Source organism: Ixodes scapularis, unplaced genomic scaffold, assembly GCF_016920785.2.
Source record: "Ixodes scapularis isolate PalLabHiFi unplaced genomic scaffold, ASM1692078v2 PGA_scaffold4__175_contigs__length_147842914, whole genome shotgun sequence".
Lineage (NCBI taxonomy): Eukaryota > Metazoa > Arthropoda > Arachnida > Ixodida > Ixodidae > Ixodes > Ixodes scapularis.
The window spans coordinates 117441092-117461123 of record NW_024609879.1 but is presented as its reverse complement, the minus strand read 5'-3'; the positions used below and the strand labels follow the sequence as shown (position 1 = coordinate 117461123).

General features: G+C 44.0%; 1 protein-coding gene across 1 annotated transcript in view; it reads left to right on the top strand.

Annotated features, from left to right (window-relative positions):
• Positions 1 to 487: 487 nt before the first annotated feature.
• LOC115322947 (venom metalloproteinase antarease-like TtrivMP_A) overlaps positions 488 to 20032 on the top strand; it is a 31285-nt gene continuing 11740 nt past the window's right edge. Inside the window, exons 1-5 of the mRNA XM_040212634.1 lie at positions 488 to 548; positions 2168 to 2340; positions 14231 to 14323; positions 18063 to 18189; positions 19546 to 19673. Coding sequence (XP_040068568.1) covers positions 488 to 548; positions 2168 to 2340; positions 14231 to 14323; positions 18063 to 18189; positions 19546 to 19673 — 582 coding nt within the window. The remainder of the gene's footprint in view (positions 549 to 2167; positions 2341 to 14230; positions 14324 to 18062; positions 18190 to 19545; positions 19674 to 20032) is intronic.

The window sequence follows — 20032 nt, the reverse complement described above, 5'->3', positions numbered from 1 at the left end:
CAGCTTGAAATCAACAACAGAAAACACAACAGGAGGAACGACTACACAAAGAGCATTGAGGCAGATACGACAACCTAATGACGTCAGTCGTCAATGCCCACATCACGAAAAAGGGACGCAAATTTTAACGTATCGTTTTCACACGCGTTACAACAATATAGCCATTCACTTTCAGCGTATTTCTCAGTTTTAGAAAATCACGGAATTTACGCACTTTCACTGTATTGCTTTTGTTAAAGGTGCGCTGCTCCATGTGCCGTTTCTAGACGTCACATCGCAGAACGCATCCACGCTCTTTTTACTGACGTCATAACCGTTTCGAAAAGATCTAGAGGTGCGTGACGTAAACAGATGTCAGCCACCCTACGTACGCACCTGCTATTCGTTTAAAGATGGCGATGAAATAAACGCGTTTCACGGTCTAGTATGTCTATATATATAACACTTACTGGATTGACGATCTGCATTCAGCAAATACTTTAAGAAGATGTTTGCAATCTTTCAGTGCGCGCTCCTCTCAGGGCTGCTTATACGCGTCACCGACTCTGGTAAGTGCGTGTCCTAGTAGTCACGACAACACCTCACCCCTTGCGTTCACTTACTAATGCAAAACGTAGTTTAACTTCCTCGAACAATTGGTCCGTTGTTGTTTCGATACCCAGCCTAGACTCACACGCCCGCCGATTGTAGGTGCCACAAATACTGAGAACATCAAAACGTATTTAATGTAAGCGCCTTGTTCGAAAACCGGGCACCTTGCCACCATGGAGTCAGTTAGAATTCACCACATTAACAGGTAGCCAAAACTGGCACCTCATGACGAAGCAAATGTCGGCAATTAATATGGCGTCTTCCCATTTTTCCCTTTGTTTCTGATGCTTCGCAACGACATCCAACTAGATTACTGTCACGCTATAGTCACGGTTGGCTTAAGAAACGCAGAGCGTGGCGAATCTGGAGCATCTCGTCATCTCTCCGCAGCCAATCAGATGTCTGCATTAGCCGATAAATACGCAGGAGAACCATTCACGAGGCGAGAAGCGTGGACATAATATGCCAAGCCCTGCGTTTCATAGGCTGTCAGTGACTTCCCATTTAGAAACATTGGGATCCGTGCATGAATAGCCATATCGAAGCGGGCCACACAAGTTTTTCGAAGGAATATTCGAAGTGACAAAAGACAATCGCGAGTTACCACAAAGGCAGAGTCATTAAAACACTCAGTAGGGAAACTCGCCCTTGAAACCGGGGCTGCTCGCGTTACCGAGTCCAAACTAAATACAATTACAGTGGCGTCCTTTAGCGGCGAGTTGCTTTATATAGCTACTGCGAGACGGCTCCACCGGCCCTTGCACGACCAGACCTGAACCGATGCCTACAGCCATGAAGTTCTCGGAGCGGCCGCTGCAGAAGAAATGGCGGTGTTAGGATCGCATTTAGTTCGGTTCTCGATTACGGACTGGAACCGCTTTTTCAGAGCAGGATTCTATGGCAGTTTCCCAACTGAGTTCTAGTACGTCGCCCAGAGGGCTCTCACCAAGAATATTCCTGTAGCATTCGAGTTGCTATTATCTTGTTTTCATGACAACCCGTCCATTTGTTTAAGTGAAATGCATGTTTCAGAAAAGAAAGAACGTACAGTTTCCTGAGCGGAGTTTTGCGATGCACTATCTTAAATACCACACATATCTGGGATCCAGCTCCGTGTAATTTTAGGAGCAAACTTTAAAAGGTTGTGCCTTGTCATTCGTAGACGAATAATAGCTCGAAACGAAGACCTGTCCATCAAGGGCTTTGCGGTGCGGCGGTCATTCTTATCTCAGTACTAAAAGTACTGGAACAAATCATACCGGATGTATTCTTAGGTGTTGCCTATTTTATGATTTGCATCACCCTTGAAAAATGTGCAAACACCTGTAGACTTATGTTTGTTGTCTCATGTAGGGACTATTTTGACTTTCGATGCATGAGAGATACAAATAGTATTAAACAGTTATTCAGCTACAAAAATCAGTAACAGATTTATAAAAAAAGAAACGGTACTTTTGAGCACTTTGTGAAAATTACACTAATTTTGATTTTAACACTTCCGAAATTAGAATGCAACGAAGATATATACTGGCAGAGCACTTAATACTAATGAAATACGCTTTTATGCCAAACACAGCTCCTTCGCCTGGCATAGTCGTCTATCCAAGGCTTCTTGAGGCAAGAGGACTCGATGCTGAAAAGATGCTGTACATTCAAGACGATATTGTTCTAAGGCTACAAAAGACTTCAATACTCTCGGAAAATATTGTGTTTAGGGAAAACGTTGACGGAACAAGAGTCGACCAAATTGTAAGTTTCCAATGCAGAGATAGAACCCCAAAAATACCAACTTTTTTTTTTTTTTTTTTTTTCCAGGGCGAATTTTGGTTTTTGTTTGGAAGTACAAATGAGAGAAACTTACTTGCTTTTTATAGTCACTCACAGATTGAGAACAAAAGAGCGTGTCTTTCCAACGCAGAGTCTCCAGCAGGAGCTCCATGCCTTCTATAAAGTGGTTAGTTGGACGAGTTGGTAATGATTGAACATGTCTGCGCTTGTCTCTTCTCTCTTCTCTGTTCCTTTCTATGTGTGCGCTATTTTAACCACGTTCTATCGTGCTTTGGCTTTATGTGCGCTAAGGGTGCACGGAGAAAGTTCGTGCTAGAGGACTTCTCACCTTGTCAGTGACTATAATTGCCGTTTTCATCTTGTCCGTGACTATAGCTGCGCTATTCTTTGCGACGCAGGAGCAGCCCGCTAAGTATCTTAAAAATGCAACTGATAACACGAGTCTTTTTTATGTTTTATCTTATAGGTATACGTATATTGCGGTCTACCAGGTGATTTCTTCGACGACACCTGAAGAATAAAATGCGTTTATATCAGTGTGTCGAACCGGAAAAAATACGGGTTCGGTTACGGTTCAGGTTCAGGTAAATTAATTTTGTTCCGGTTCAGTTCAAGTTCGATTAATTCGATCCGCGAACCGGTTCGGAAATTATAAATTACAAATTGCAACATCAAAATAAATTACAAATGAAACATCTGAAATCAGCACATACGAAACGGGATACATCGTAGTGTAAGGCTCAGGGATTTCTACCAGGAATGGTTCCTTTATCTGCACTCAAAGGTTATCTCACCGACGTTTATGCATTCGGACTTCATCTAATTGGGTCCGACGCAGTAGCTGTAAAATCCGCGACCTCCTTACAAACCCACTTACAAGTAGAACTCGCTAACTATCCCGCCACCTCGGCGTGTAAGCAATTGAAGGAACAGTGGGGAGAAAATACAGCTTTTTTTAATTGAACTAGCCTTCGGTAACTCAAATTAGACCCTTAAAGAAGTTTTCATTAAACAAGATATGGAATATGAAAAACACTTCACCGAACGCAACGCCAGAAGGACGTAATAGGATAAATGTTAAAATAGAAGAGTTCGCTGTCTCACAAATATGTTAGCTTCTAAGTGCTATACGAAACCGGATGCATTATTATCAAACTCCACAGCCTTTTCTTTTCTCATTCCGATGGAAGCAAGCTTCAAGAACTCGCGCGTTCTAGAAACGTGTTATGAAATGAGCACACAGCAGCATTTAGGATTTACGAGATTGTAAAAAAATAAAATCCCGTGACGCGATTTTTTTTTTTTTTTTTTTTGCAGAGCCTTTTAATTTTTTTTTCCGTGCAAGCCGCGACCAGCGTAATACTGGTTCCTATGTCAAGATTCATGGATGCAGCGTTTATATTCCTAAGATTGAGTGGAGAAGAAAAATATGTGAACGAGGTGTGTGTCAGTTGACGGCACTTAAAAAACAAATGGCATTGATAGCACATTCATTGTCAACAGCGCGTGGCTGAACCGTTTTGACATGAGCCGGTAACCGTTATTTTTCTTCCGGTTGAATTCCGGTTCGGGTTCATCGCGATAACAATATAACGGTTCGAGTTCGGGTTCGGTTCCGGAAAAAATACCGGTTCGGTTCCGGTTTTCGGTTGGGTTCGGTTCCGGTTCGACACCCTGGTTTATATAAACTGATACACACTGACTTTTATACAAATGAGGCCTCTAAGTAACTGCCGGTCAAGAAACAGCCGCCCGTGGATCCCCTCACTCTCTTTCTTCCCCCAATTGCGACATAGAACTGCGAATAATTTAGAAGCTGTATGTAGCAAGAGGATTCTGTTGCACATGAATTTCTTATGTATTAAAAAAATAGAAGCTGTGAAAATAGAACGTCGGCAGCCATACCGGTAGCCTTCGAACGTGTAGAGCTCGCGCGATGAGGGAACTTTTTTTCTCTCAAAACGTTCATAAATTATGTGCATCTCAATCCGCTTGCCGCAAAGTGGTGTCCAGGGCGGTATTCTTGTTGGTACAATGTAATAAGCTGAACGCACATTGTCCGTAACAAAGACAATATAATTCACATCACTCAATTTATGAGATCACCAAAACATCAAAAATGCCTTGATTAGAAAAAGGCAAACTTATAGGGTGTTTTGCTGCTATAGTAAAACATTCCAGGAGAATTACAGCAGCCCCCGGAATCACCGTCATTAGTTTTCCACCTTAGTGCGGTACTCTGGTCGTTTTTTTACCTACCCAAAAGGAATTGCGTTTCCTAACTACCCGGACGTTAGTCTTCACGGTATGCTATTTATTTTTTGTTTTTCGAAATTCAAAATAGAAAGTCAGAAAACCGTAAAAGAAGATGATGCAGAAGCCAAGATTCAAATTTCCGCGCGCTCTCCAGTGCTGTGACGTCCGAAATGGTGCAGACTTTCGGGTCGCGCAGGTAATCTTAACCAGAGTATGTCGAGCGTTTTTTGCGTGCTTCTCAATGAATCAGTTACCAAGCACTCTTTTCCCACCATCAAACGTCTTGTAATTAGTTGGGAACATGGCTTGCTGCCTACTTTGTACCATTTCTGTCGTCACAATTCAATGCTGCCAGTAAGGGCTCCCGGTTTGAGAAATACGATGAAAACTAAATTCGAAAATGCAATAATTTCGCGAAATGTTTTTCTTTTAACACAATAGTTGGGGAACTTGTACAGCCTTGTCTATCGATGTGTTGAGCCAATTTTTAGGCAAATCAGCGTCCATGAAAAAATAGCCGAAATTCCCCTTTGACTTGTTTTGGTTTTACGTTTTTTTTATAGGTTGAATTCATTTTAAAAGAGTTACACTTGAGAGTGACTAACAAGAATTACATGAATGCCAAGGCAACATAACGCATACACAAAGTATATCATGATATAGAAGATGCCCATCATACATGGTCATACAAAATTATACCTAGGAATACCTAATCGTAACGAGATAAATTTATCTAGCGGCTCAGTAGAAATCCAACCCGGAACCGTGTAATACGCTGCCCGAAACCTTTGCTGGGCGACACGAGGAGGAAGTGAAATTGAGCGCAAGCAGCTGGACAAAGTACGCTGCAAAAAGCCGAAAAACATAAAATTCTTTTTTTGTTGTTTTTTTGTTTAGAGCTTTGACTGGCAGCAACCTTTGTGCAGGGCAGTGCACCGCCAAGTGGCCTGGCGGTGTTCGCTTTCTTGAAAGGTCATGTTCTCTTGCTCTACCCTTCAGGCATCTGCCGGTTTGGCCAATGTAAACGCGCCCACACGTTGTCGGAATCTGATAAACCACCGACGTGGCGCATCCCACGTATTTGTTGAAATGCTTTCGATGGGCCATCTGCACAAAGATCACACCACGCACAAAAAACACCATTCACACTGCTGGACTTACAACTGTTTAATGTTCCTATTTTTATTTTTATCTTGTCGAGTGAAAAATAATTTCTCTTTTTATTTTTTTATCGCTTAATTCATATGTTTCTATTTTTTAAGCCGCTTTTCAATTTCTGCTTTTTTGGGGATGAGGTAGTTGCGGTTTCTTCTTTCTTCTATCCTTGCCCGGACACCCTGGCCACCCCGCAGGAACGCTTCCTTTTTCTGGCGGAGTGCAACTGAAGGAGCGCGGACACATTTTTCCCTCTTGTCCTTGATGACAAGGGACTATTGCAATTCGAGTGCGAGTGGGTTTCTATTTCTTCCCACAATGTCAACTCAACGCCTCTTGTTGCATGCGTAACTCGCTTCTCTCTAGTTATTAGTTCTTGGGCAAAGGCTTCGAAACTTGCAAGAGGTTGAGAACAGAAATGGCGCATCGATATGAGTGGCTACTTTCTTCAAATTGCTGAAGAGGCTATGGATGTCGGGATGACGGCGACACTTTTTTTTTTTTTTTAACAGGGGTAGCAGTATAAGTACTTTTTAACTTCGTTACTCGGCTGTAAGGACGTCCGAACAATCTCATGTCAGCACTTGCACTGCTTAATTCCTAAATGCGCGGGACAGTAACCTCGCGGTTATACTTCTGTCACATTCGTCTGGGGCGCGCACGGCACCGAGAAAATGCCGCCCCCAAGTAAACACCACTGCGTAGGTGCACCACATGACGCACTACCAGGCGAACGCGAAGCATCCCGCCGTGCGACGCGCTCGGTGCGGTCACTGCAAGGGCAAAACATGAACGAGTGGACGATAAAAAATATCCGCAAGAGTGGGGCGGTGGCTCGCGCCAACTAGCGAGAAATGAAAGTAACACATTTTCTTTCAAGTGGAGGGTTCAAGTATGTACATGTTATACCGAAAATTCGCCCGCCAACGTAAAAACAAAAGCACCTGGACTATAAAACAGAGCGTTTACACATATGCTATTTTATTGCCGGACTGGTGACCAGCGTTAGGTACACGTCCGATGTGAAAATCAACAGAGGCGAGGGCACGCAGGGGTTAAACGAAAAACAAGAAATTTAATTAGGCAATAAAATGCCGCGCACGGTGGGAACACGACAAAGCCATCAAAACGAAATGCTAACACGCGTTACTCCAACAACACACTCACGAACCTTCGGGCAGCGGGGCCGCAAAAAAATAAAAAAAAATTAAAAAAAAAAAACAAGACAGCACATAATTTCCGACACAACGCCAAACAACTCACCGCTCGCGACACAAACTGCAGCCGGGAAACAAGTTCGCCGGTGCAAAGAAGACGAAAATTCCGATAAAGGAAAGTCCCCACTGCGGGACCCAAACTCACCGACGTCTTGAATCAGACGAACGACGAAAGCTTCACGTGCCCGGCGTGGTGGACTGGTTGCTCGGTGGCCGACGCAACGCCAGCACCGCACACACACACTTCCCGAAAAGGGAAAAACCGTCGCCCGTCCTCACTGCTGGTATCGCAGCTAGAGCAGAGGGATTGAGGGAAAGAAGATAGCAGCGCCGACATCACGTTCTCTCGAGCTGCGGGCCGCCATGTTTTGCGAGGCGAGGAAGGAAGACCGACGACGACGAGGGGAGAGACGGAGAGAGAAGAGGTGCCGAAGGAAGCGGAGAGCGTTAACTCAAGGTCGCAGTGCGAGGACCTGCGTGGTCTCCTTCCGCGCGCCCCATGAAGTCCCTGGCGAACGTAGTGCAGCCGCACCGACACTACCAGGCGACCGTGACGCGTCCGTCGGTGCGGTGCGGTACGCCCAAGACGAATGTGGCATTTCTTTTCTTCTATATCATAGATTGTCGCCACAGGATTTCCTCCCCCCCCCCCCCCCCCCCCCCCCCCCCCAAGAATCAAACATGGTATGCTGCATTCTGAAAGAAAGGAACGTGAGTGTTCATGCAGGGGCAATAGTGTGGACACTTGGCGGGGAAGTCGGCAAGAAATCTGGCGGCTATGATTGGCCGGCGCCAAGGGCAAGGACGGCGTTGGCCAATCACGGCCATCGGATTTCTATCCTACTTCTTTGCCAAGTGTCCAGATTAGGGCCCCAGGTCGGGGTGTCGGTGGTGCGTCAGAAAGACGCCAGTTTATCGTTGAGTTGTTTCTTGGGGCTACCGCGCCGACCCAGGCAAAGTCAGAGCACCGCCTATAAAGCTGTCATCTGGAGGGTGATGTTGAGATCGTGAATTAAATATGCCACGAAACGGTGGTTGGTGGGTCGAGCAGGAACATGTGGTCATCTGGAGACGGTAGTTGAATCAGTGCTGTTCATAAAGGCGGATTTTATGCCGTTAGCCGATATATTTTCCTGGCGACCGTTGACCTCCAGCGCGAAAATCTTCGTGGTGCGTGCCAAAACCCTGTGAGGACCATCGTAAGGTGGAGAAAGACCCTTTTTTATTGCGTCTTTGAGTAGGAAAGCATGGCTGCAAGTGGAGAGGTCTTGTCTGGAGAAAACTTTAAGTTGCGCTGGTTCACGGGGTATTAGAGGCTGTAAACTAGGCATCACATTTCGTAATTCGTTGTGATTGTGATGAAAGAAGAGAATGTTGACGTTTTTTCATATGGAGAAAAAGAGTTCTCTCGGTAAATTGAAGACATGGCACCGACACGTGACAGCGCGTCCGCAGCTGTATTCTGTGGTTCTTGATGGTGACCGAGGTCGACGGTGAATTGCAAAATGTCCTCCAGACGGCGAATTTCTCGTCCAGAGTATATGCAGTGGTTATCTTTAAATGCATGTCAGTGGCTTGTGGTCGGTGAGGATATGCAGTTTTGTTTCTTTCGAAAAAGTAGGGGTAATGCCTCTGAGTTAAATATGTAGCCAGCATCCCTCGCACCGAATGTACTGGGGCGAGTTTCTGGCGGCTTTAGCTTCTGTGAAAAAAAAACCCAAACCACTATGGGATTTCAGTCGCCATCTAAATGCTGTTGCAGCACTGCGCAAACTACAGTATCCGCGATATCAGCCACGCAGCGAGTGATAAAATTTGGCACTGGGTGTGCAAGGAGTGTTGCACTTGACAGGGCTTCTTTTACTGATTCGAATGCTAAGCCAACCTGCTCGTCCCATAGAAGTGGTGATTGAAGACCTTTCGTTGTCTTTAAAAGCTCCGTTAATGGTTCAACATGGTGGTGCAGTGAGGTATGAACCTGCCGTTTAAATTCAACAGGCCTAGAAATTCCTGAAACTTTCCAAGAGAAGACGACTCACGGAATCCGCGAATGATTTCAACTTTTTCAGAAAGGGATATGATTCCTTAATTGCGGTGTGATGTGGTGGCCTAGAAACACCAGGTCGTCTACACCGTACATGGATTTGCTCGGCTTGACAACATCGCCGGCTTGTTGGACTCGGTTGAATAGTAGATGAAGGTGTTGCTCGTGTTCAACCGTGGTTGTGCTGCCTATGAGGATGTCTTCGAATTAGGCGAAGATAAAATGGAGTCTTCTGGTGACATCATCGATAAATCTTTGAAATGTCTAAGTCAAATATTTGAGGTCGAAAAGTATTCGGATAGGCTAAAAAAGGCCGGATGGGGTAATGATTGTTGTCTTAGGAATGTCTAGAAGCGCTACCAGAGTTTGGTGATAGACCTTCCACAAGTCTGCTCTGCACGCCATACGGACTGCCGGACTCACCCTCAATCCGTCAAAGTGTCGGTTCGCCTATGACGAACTGAAGTTCCTATGTCACGTGGTTAGTAACGAAGGCATTCGCCCAGACCCAGACAAGACTCGCGCCGTTGCAGCATTTCCAGCGCCAAGAGACAAGAAGGCCGTGCGAAGGTTCCTTGGGCTCTGTGCCTACTATCGGCGCTTCGTTCGAGATTTCGAGATTTCGAAAGGATTTCCGCATCGCTTACAAACCTCACGAAGGACGCCGAGAAGTTCGAATGGGCAGAAGGGCAGCAGCAGGCATTCAACGGGCTGAAGCGACAACTGCAGGCTCCTTCTGTTCTTGGACATTTCGACCAGAATGCGGAAACCGAGATTCACACGGACGTAAGTAACGGAGGACTTGGTGCTGTACTGGTTCAAGTACAAGAAGGCACCGAGCGAGTCATCGCCTACGCAAGTCGGACATTGTCCAAGGCGGAGAGAAATTACTCCACGACTGAGAAAGAGTGCCTTGCGGTCGTCTGGGCCATCACGAAGTTTCGTCCGTACTTATACGGGAGCCCGTTCCGCGTAGTCACGAGCCACCACTCGCTCTGCTGGCTTGCGAACCTCAAGGACCCGTCAGGACGCCTCGCGCGATGGAGTCTTCGACTACAAGAGTTCAACATGACCGTGGTCTACAAGTCAGGCCGCAAGCACAGCGACGCCGACTGCCTGTCCAGAGCTCCCGTCGAAACACCTTCCGGCAGCAGCGACGACGATGACGACGAGTATTTCCTGGGCGCAGTAAACACCGACGACATGGCCTGTCGTCAACGAGACGATCCTGAGGTGCGCGCACTAATAGAGCACCTGGAATTGCGCGGGAGTGCAATGCCACGTGTTTTTACACGAGCGTTACCGACCTTCGCCATTAGACAAGGTGTACTCTGCAAAGAAAACTAAATTACAGGAATAACAAAAGGTGCGTCGCTCCCAGACTTGTACCGTACGCATTACAAGTAATCAAATTACTTGTAATCGATTACTTTTGGGAGTAATTTTGTAATCAGTTGACTACTATTATTAGGCAGTAATCACAAGAGTAATCTGATTACTTTTCGAAGTAATAAAATTACTTGTAGCCATTACATTTGTCCACGGGACCCCCCCCCCCCCCCCTCCGGCACACGCTTTTTTTTTATAAATTGACAAAAATAAAATTTGCTTTTTTTTTCGATCGGAAAAAAAGAAAACTTTTTGCGGAGCTGTTGGAAACGAGGTCAATCTCTTGCTATGTACAGTTTCTGTGAAATGTCCGGGTTTTTTTTTGTTTTTTTTTGAGCTGGGACTGGGAGTGGGAAGCCCCAGGGAAGCCACAGTGCGTGACAAAGGCCATTCAGGGCGAAGTTTGAGGAAACAGAATGTAGCTTTGTGAGTCCTTCGTTCAAACTAGCCCCCACGCGCACACACACACAGAAATAAAAAAATTAAAAAATCCTGCTTAGGGTACCTATTCGCAGCCCGTAGGAGAACCAGAACCGAAGAATGCCTAAAGTGGGAGCAAAATAGAACAAAGGCAGTTGAAATATTTCCCCATTTCCCCTACGTGGTCTTTGTGACAAGCAATGTTTCGAGTTGAGAAGTGGTCGGGGCGATCTCTTCCGCCAATGGATACTACACATGATCCGTTTCAAATCCTGGAGCTGCTGCTCTTTTGTATGACATGCGACCTCATCCACATGTGAGTAATAAAATGAGCGACGCAAACTTTGAGCGAGAACTCTTGCTCAAGCGAACCCCCTTAGCCCCCCCCCCCCCCCCCCCCCCCCCCACCCCACACACACACACTGGCGAACGCCCAAATCATTAAACGTGTTCAAACAAATTCTATGCTTGTGTCCGCATTGTGAAAGTGCAACGACCACGAAGAGGGAGCCAGTTTTTCTTCTTCAATACTTGTGCAAATGTGAAATATAGGTTGGAAGCAGTTCATTGTTATGAGCGCAAAAGATGTGTCTTCACACAATAAAGTAATCGGAAAAGTAACGATTATTTATTTAGGTAATGTCCAATTACTTTTGCCGTCGAGTAATCAAGTATTCTAATCGAATACTTTTTAGCCAATAGTAATAGTAATTGTAATCGATTACTTTTTTTAAGTAACGTGTACAAGACTGGTCGCTCCCAGGAATCGAACCCTGGCTTTTCGCGTGGCAGGCAGGTAGGATAACCGTTAGGCCACGCGTGCGCTGCCTAATTGGCCAGCTGCGCGCGGCAATATGATATTACTATTGGATTCATTGGCAAAAAGTCAGGGCAATTAAAGTTGGGGTATACGGATACATCGGTGGAAGAAAAAGACTGTATAAATATATCGTTTGGGAATGATGCACACTCATCTTGACCTACTGGTTCCCCATCTGCGTTTGTAAGATTCTGGTCACCGTGGTTATAATTAGGTTTGATTAAGTTCCAAAAGTGGCGAACATTTGTAGATAAAATTGTGCGCAACGTGTTAGTAAAAAAAATTGCGTTTTACTTCTAATACTACACGTTTATATTCCTGCTCGGTGCAATGATAGGCGTTAAAATGACTATCTTGTTTTGAAAGTTCGGCTACGCGAAATAGGCGTTTCTTTTTATTGGAAAGTTGTTTAAGTCTGGTGTTGTACCAAGGGGAATTACTTTTGGTTTATAATGTGCGAAGAGGAAATTATGTGCTTATTAGATAATTAACTTTGTTTTGAAACAGACAATTTTCATCTACAGAGTGTCCAAAGAAATTTTCCACAAAGTAACTCAGAAATTCACACAATTCACTATTTATAGCCGTAAAATGAGCTTTTCCGTAATCACGAATCTGTTTAACTATTTTCGGGAAATGACTTGTGGTAATATTTAAGGTAAAATGCAGCAATAAAGGATCACTAAAAGCAGGTAGATAGGTAATAGGGGAAACAAGGCCGGTGAAGGTTAACAGTACAACATCTAACACTGAGGCGCAGGAGGGCGTAATTCTGGTGGGGCGAGACACTAGCTGAGAGAAATTGTAGTCAGAACATAATTTGAGGAATTTGTCACTGTCAGGCGAAAAAGAGCTTGCGTAAGCTGTTTCCGCCGACCACACAATATTTGGATAGTTAAAATAACCCTAAAGGATGAAGCTTGGTGTGGGAGATCGCAGAGTCACTGTACTGATTACGTCATGAAGTTTGTCCAGAAATCTATGTGTGCGTCTGCGAAAGTTGACTGTGAGCCCGAAGTGGTCGAGAAAATCAGCGCCTAAGATGGCCGGTTAGAGGTCCGCGATGAGGAGTACCCACCTGAACGTTCGCCTTAGCCCAATGTCAATTGGCAGGGAACGTTAGCCGTAGGTGGATATAAGATACGACTTTGCTGGTTGTAGCTTTCGACCTTAATGAGGGCGCCACAGTCTGATCAAAGCTTCAGCGCAGCAGGCCTATGACAAAGCGTAGCTCCTTGAGTGTTCTCGCAACGCCACAGGGCGATTCATAACGCGCCAATGGATAGCGCAGCGGGCCAGTGGCATAACGACTGTGCAAAACAATTAAACTATACCCCCTCCCCCTCGCGATTACTTCAGTTGTCACAAAAAGCTCCTCAAAATCCAAGATCACTAGGACTCCAAAACGGATTTAGACTAGTGTGGACAATGCAATTAACGCAAAGGCGCAAGCGAGCTGGACAAGAATTAAGAACATAGTCCCTGGAAAAGAGTAACAAAGGACAAACCAAAATCTTCAAGCAGAGCTAGGAGACTTGTGCGCGAATGAAAGAAATGCTCCTGGACCTGGTATCGAACCAGGGACCTCTCCATTTCCAGTGGAGCGCTCCACCAACTGAGCTAACCAGGAGTTAGACGTCGGTAGAGCGAACGGGTTTTTTCAGCTGCCACCAGTGTAACACCAACAAGGGTGAACGGCCTGCATTTTAAGGTTATGGTAATAATACAAATAATGCAAAGGGGTAAGCTATAGCTGGTCAAGAATGAAGAAAATAATCCCTGGAGAGGGGAAACACAGGACAAACACAAATCTCCAAACACAGCTAAATGACTGGTGCGCGACCGAAAAAATATACCTGGTCCTGGTAAAAAACAGTCAGTGTTTGGAGATTTGTGTTTTCCCTTTGTCCCCCTTGTTATTCTTTTCCAGGGGTTATTTTCGACACCCTTGTCAAGCTCGCTTACACCTTTGCATGAATTCTATATCATCATAAACTTAAAATGCAGGCTGTTCACTCTTGCTGGTGCTAGACTGGTGGCAGCTGATAAAACAGGTTTGCTCTACAGACGTCTGACTCATAGTTAACTCAGTTGGTAGGGCGCTCCGCTGGAAACGGAGAGGTCCCTGGTTTGATAACAGGACCACGTGGATTTCTTCTGTCACGCACTAGTCACGTAGCCGTGTTTGGAGATTTGTGTTTATCGTTTATCCCTCTTGTTCCCCTTCTCCAGGGAATATTTTCTTCATTCTCTAAACCAGTCTTAACAATTTTCATAAACTCGGAGACGCCATGAGTGTGTAATGTGTCCAACGCGTTCCAAACCAATTAACGCTCCCCTGCTGATTTTACGTTGAAGTTTTTCTGTGCTGTTTTCACCGCACTCAAGCGCAAAGTGGCCCAACTGTATGCCATGTTAACGAATAAGTTGGCTTTGCTACGACCATACGAACTGTTTAAAATGTTCATAGAGGAGACCACCTTTTTTTTAAAATAGGTGTGTGCTTTATGACAATATGTGCACTATGTTCCTTTTAATATGTTTTTTCAGATGAACGGAAAGGAGCTTGAAGCAAACATCTATCATGATAGAAATCGAATGGCGTCAGTGAACATAGAAGAAACGAACGGCGGTGTCAAAGTGGTATGTAAAACACTGTTCTTTCTCTGCACCTCCCGTTTAAAACTCACTCAGCACAGAGAGTGTGCCTTCCAGGTGACACAAAGAAGATTATACATTTAATAAGAAAATCACGTGTCCCCCGTCCCCCCCCCCCCAAACAAAAACAACATCAACAACAACAACAACAACAAATGACATTATTTTAGATGTAAGCTAATAAGAGATTAAAGACATCATATTTGGTGTAGACGGGATCAATATTCATATCTAAATGAGAAATCAGCCATCACGAAGATTATTATGAAGCCAACATATTTCGCACTTTTTTGTTGTTTGTATTTTTCTGTTGGTAAGTCGAACATAGTAATAAGAACATTTTTGTTATTCTTCTTGCTAGTGGAAAGTATGAATCAGTATTTCTTATAAATTATTTATTAAACTAAACCCTTAAATAAAGGTTACATTGTTCGTATAAAAAAGAAGGGACAGACATGTGAAGCCTGAGAGGGATCGGAAATAATTTTACTTTTAATTACGTTCAAGATAAGGCGAATAAAGAATGCTTAAAATAATAGTCAAATGTTGGCTTCGCCCGGCAAAACAGTCTATTAACATTGTAAATACAGGGTTTTGTATTAGCTTGACTAGAATCTAAGAAATACAAAAACTTCCGTGTTTTTTTTTTAGCTTAGGCGTTGATTTGATGGTCATGGGGGCTACTAGGAAAGATGTGAAATTTAATAATTAATTGACTACCTTAAATAGTTCACCAAACCTTTTTTATTTGTTTAATTTTTAAGGATAATATAATTTGACAATTGATACATTACCTCATTATAGTTTAGGCGTGTCGTAAAATTATTATTTATGAAATGAAAGACGTTTCTAAATCTCTGTAATGCGAAAATAGAGCGCAGCTCTTGAGAAGGAGAAAGGGAGCTTATGCCCCTCCTCCTCTTTCTCCTCCATCCACTCCTCTCCCCTCCTCCTCCAATTCAGTTTCCTCGCTAAACTTAGATGGGGGAAATGACGTCACATTACTTGGTGTTACGTCACAGATGAGCAAATTCAGTTCTTCCACTAGATTTAGCGGGAAAAATGACGTCACGCAACCTCAACATCAATTGAATTCCCCGCTAAATTTAGCGGGAAATCGAATTGGTGTAGAGGTGACGTGACGTCATTTTCCCACTAAATCTCGTGACGCCAATATTACCGCTAAATTTAGTGCGGTTACGCCGACGCCTACGCCGCGAAACACGGAAACGGGCGCCTAAGAGCTGCCCTTAAATTTACAGTGAGGCTACGGTGAGAGCAATATCGCCCTTGTATGCGGTTTGAAACCGAAACTCGGCCAACAAAGGCAGCAAAGCCCACTCGTGGCGTCAATGCCTCTGCTCTTGGCTTGCCTGGCACTCCTGACGTCATTCGAAGCGCAGACACGCGAGATGCGGAGCCGGCAAAGAATGAAAGAATCGAAATTACGGGCTCGTTTACCCGGCTCAAATTCGGTTTCAAGCCGTGCAGACCCGTGATATTTCTTGCCCCGCACGCCTACCACGAACCCAAACCAAAGTTTTAGTCCACGGCTAAACTAATGATGTGGAGAGTCAATTCTCCAACTACATTGTGACCCTGGAAGTCAAAAATTTAAAATATTAATTGTCACTTTTTATTTAAATCACTAAGTCTCTATTGCAAGCTTCTTTTTTTTTCAGATTCTGGTTCTTCCAAAATTCCCACCCAGTATAAATAAAACACACGCCTGTGGCATTAAACTAAATTCCCCATATTATGTCTTCGTATTTAGATATAGTATGCCCTATTCTGGCACTATTCCGGAGTAATCTATTAAATGCTATTGGAGATACAAATAAGACGTACATGGAAGGGGGTTCCGATATTGAGATACTGTACAAGCCCATCAAATGAGCATCACAACCTGAAGAAATATTACCTATCCATGTTTCCTGAAGAAGTGTTGCGAATGTGATATGGAAAAAGCTTTGCTCACTAAGAAAAACATTTCCCACAATATCGAAAAGTTATTTTTCATTTACTACGACCATTTTATAAAAGCTTGACCAAACATGTCACACATGAAACCTTTGACATGCTATGTCCAGCACGAAAATAACTTACCGCTTTATAAGTCACTATATTTCGTGTGTATCTTAGCTTTTTATACATATATTGCTACGGTGATTATGACATATATTATATTTTACAATAAACAAGAGGTTGAAAGATGGCGGTTCTGCGAGCCCCCGAATCGCAGCTTCCTCTTCTTCTTCCTCGATTAGCCGAGCTCAAACTTCCTTCTCATCATCGTATCGATATGTAGACAGAAATAATATTGCAAATACATTGAACTTTGACAACATCGGTACACACCCTGGAACATTTCTGGCTTCCCTCCAGCCAGTCATTTAATCGTATAATATGGTCCAAAAAGCCCTAGTTTTGAGTTTATTTAAAATATTCAGAAGGTGAAAGTAAGAGGTAAAAAATAAAAGCCGTTTACAACTCCGTGTAACGCCGAATTAGAGCGCAGGTCTTGGGGAGGAGGAGGGGAAGGGTACTGAGGGGAAGGTATATCCTTCCTCCCTCCTCCTCACATCCTCTTCCTGTCTGCTACTCCTCCCTCCGAGTGGCGTCGCCGTCGCCTCACGAGGGTCACGTGACCTCACGGGGGTCACGTGATGATGATGATGCGGATGCCGATGACGTCATCAGTGACATCACTGATGACGTCATCAGGGACGATGGCGATCACAATACGGATGCCAATGACGTCATCAGTGACGTCACTGCAGACGTCATCAGTGACGTCACGGGTCCCATAATGCACCGCGCGGTTACGCCCACGGCGACGGCGACGGCGACGCCGCTCAAGCCGGAAACGGGCGCCTAAGAGCTGCGGTCTAATATATTCTCTTATCAGCATATTTGATCATTAAAAATTCGAGAAGGAACTAAAGACTGCTCACGTGTAAGAATGCAAAAACATTCGTTACACGCAGCGCATTCCTACAAGTGCGCGCCACGTCTTCCTTTTTCGCACTGCACTCCGAAGGTGACATCGCGCTCCCCCACTGCGCAAGCGCGGCGCCCACCCCCCTCTCCCCTCGACTTCAGGGCTTCCGTGGCAATGCATCTGCGTTGCTTTATTTTTCTTAGTGCTTTATTCTTCTTTTTTTATGCGCTTCTTCTTTTTTTTTTTAGCGACCCCAGTGGCTTGCTGACGAACCATCTGATACGACGCGTCGCAGCCGTTGCGAGAGTTTACTCGTTGTTTCCCTCTATAGACTACAGACTTCGCTCCATGGGACAGGGTAATTTAGGTGCCGTCTTTCGCGGCTTCAAAAGCTGATAACGCCTGTTCGCTTCATAAGACCAGTTAATGCTTTCGCATTAAAAAAATATTGTTCCAGAATGTGCATAGAAAACAATTTTTCACCTCGTTGTGACTCGCGATCTGGGCTTCGTGGTCAGTCAAAGTGAGACATTTTAAGTTGCACGACCAGAATCCCGAAACTGGAAGATGAGCCTTCTTTTTGTCCAGTATATTGATCCAGCTTGCCTGCGTCCTTTCCCTGCTTTTATCTACCTACTTTCCCATCTGTATCTTGGTTCGTCGCGTCTCATAATTTGTGGCTGTTCCTATTACAATACTTGCATTGAGTTTGGTAGGCGGCAGCTTATTACGACGATCGCGCATGTCTTAACACTTTATTTATTCTACATGTTTTTGTTACAGAAAGGAATCCTAAGCGATACGCTGAGAATCGCACCCCTGGATGTTGGTGCTCGATCTGATGACAGTCCTATTCCCCACGAGATATTTCAAGTAGAACAGCGTGCTGGTATTAGAGGTAATTCCAAAGGTAATCTTTGTTTCGAAATATTTTGAATGAAGTATTAGTATATTAGTCAAAACAATCGAGGATATATATTGAAACTTAATGTTATGCCTATGTCATTACACTGCGTAAAATTCCTTTGTAAATTCTGTCAAAATAACAAATATCACCCGAAAATATTTTTATAAGAAACGGGTTCTTTCCCTGTGTTACGGAAAGTGCAAACGAATTGAGTTTTTGGGAGTGAAATTCGGTGATTCGACCCTCAATATTGCCTCGAAAATAAAAAAATAAACGATAACAGTCAACTTTCCGTTGCTACGGGGGTGGAATCCTGGCCCGGATGGTGCTCGCCCGATGACATATCAGAAGTTGATAAAATAAAAAAAATAAAAAATGTTGTTCGATCCCGCTGAACACATTAAGACGTTGTTTGGCTGCACAGTGGGAAGTGTGGCCACGTTTATTACGAAACAAAACAACATGAACTCAACAGTGAGTTAAAATCAAAAAGTTAAACACCACACTTTTGTCCCCGTCTCCCAAAATCGAATAGAAACCAATCCAATTCCAGAGAATCCTCTCAGCACTCTATTTGTAGCTTCATAGGGGCCTCTTTTCTCTTCGGGGACCCACCAATCCCTTCAAATTCCAACACTCCCACGTGGTACACTGCTACCGAATGGTCGGCGAGCTGTCAGCCTGGCGCTCCAACCGCCAAAACCAGATTTCTTTTAGAGTCATTGCCTGCATTTTTCTCGGTCTGGTTCGCGCCAACGGCTACATTATTACATCGGGCAAAAAACGACAATTAGACAGTAAGCGGAGAAACGCTCTATACACAGGCACACTCGGTTAAAAGCCACAAGCAGTTCATGGCATGGGCTCTCCCAGGGATCTGTCCGTGCAGTCTCCCGAAACCCAAGACGTTTCTTAACGACCGCGAGGGAAGCGCTTGCACCTCGCGGCCGCTATGCCCCCGCGAGTGCTCCCTCCAAAACGCCGACACATGCATAGAAACATTTAAAAAAATACCAATGCAACTATGAAAAACTTAACGTTTCTAAAAAAAAACAAAAAAAAAAACCAAAAAAACACCTTACTTATTTAACAGGATTTCTACATACTCAGCAATAGCCTTGCAGTGCATCATTGAAACTTGGCTTTCATTTTTGGTTATGCTTAGGTTATTTTCCCCGCGGAAGATTGCATGAGGATAGTTACAACTTTGTAATTTGATCTATATTAAAGAAAAACGGTACCATTCAATTAAAAAAAACTTTTTTCCCACGATTTTCTTTTTTTTTTTCTTTTTGTATTTCGCGACTAGCATTGTACTGAAATGTACGTTTTATGGTATTTCAACGTTTCTCCTTACAGTTGGTCCAGAAATAAAAAGTAGCAAAAATTTTTTTGCGGAACTGAAAATTGTGGTTGACGATGATCACCAAAGTGCCTTCAATACTCCGGAAGAATTAGTTCAATATTTTGCCCTCTGCATGAAGCTGGTAATATTGTTTTTCATTATGAAAATAACAAAAAAGCAATCAGGCGAACTGGTGAAATTTCAACATCTTGTAAACTCTCAGACCTGTCTGTGTGTGTGTTGTCCTTTTTTTTTCTGAGCTTCGTGTTTTTGAAGTTTGTTTTTCTTTATAGGTTTCCGAATGCATGGGGTTTTCTAGGTTGCTACAAGCAACGATCAAATAATTGACGAGAACGAAAACTATAAACTTTTTTATTCAATCAGTTTTGTGTATATCTTAACTTTGGTGTATTATCATAGACATATTGTTTTATGTTTTTGACCCACAAGTCCAAAAACAAGCGACACACCCTTAGAAAGAAAGGATCTAAATACTCCATA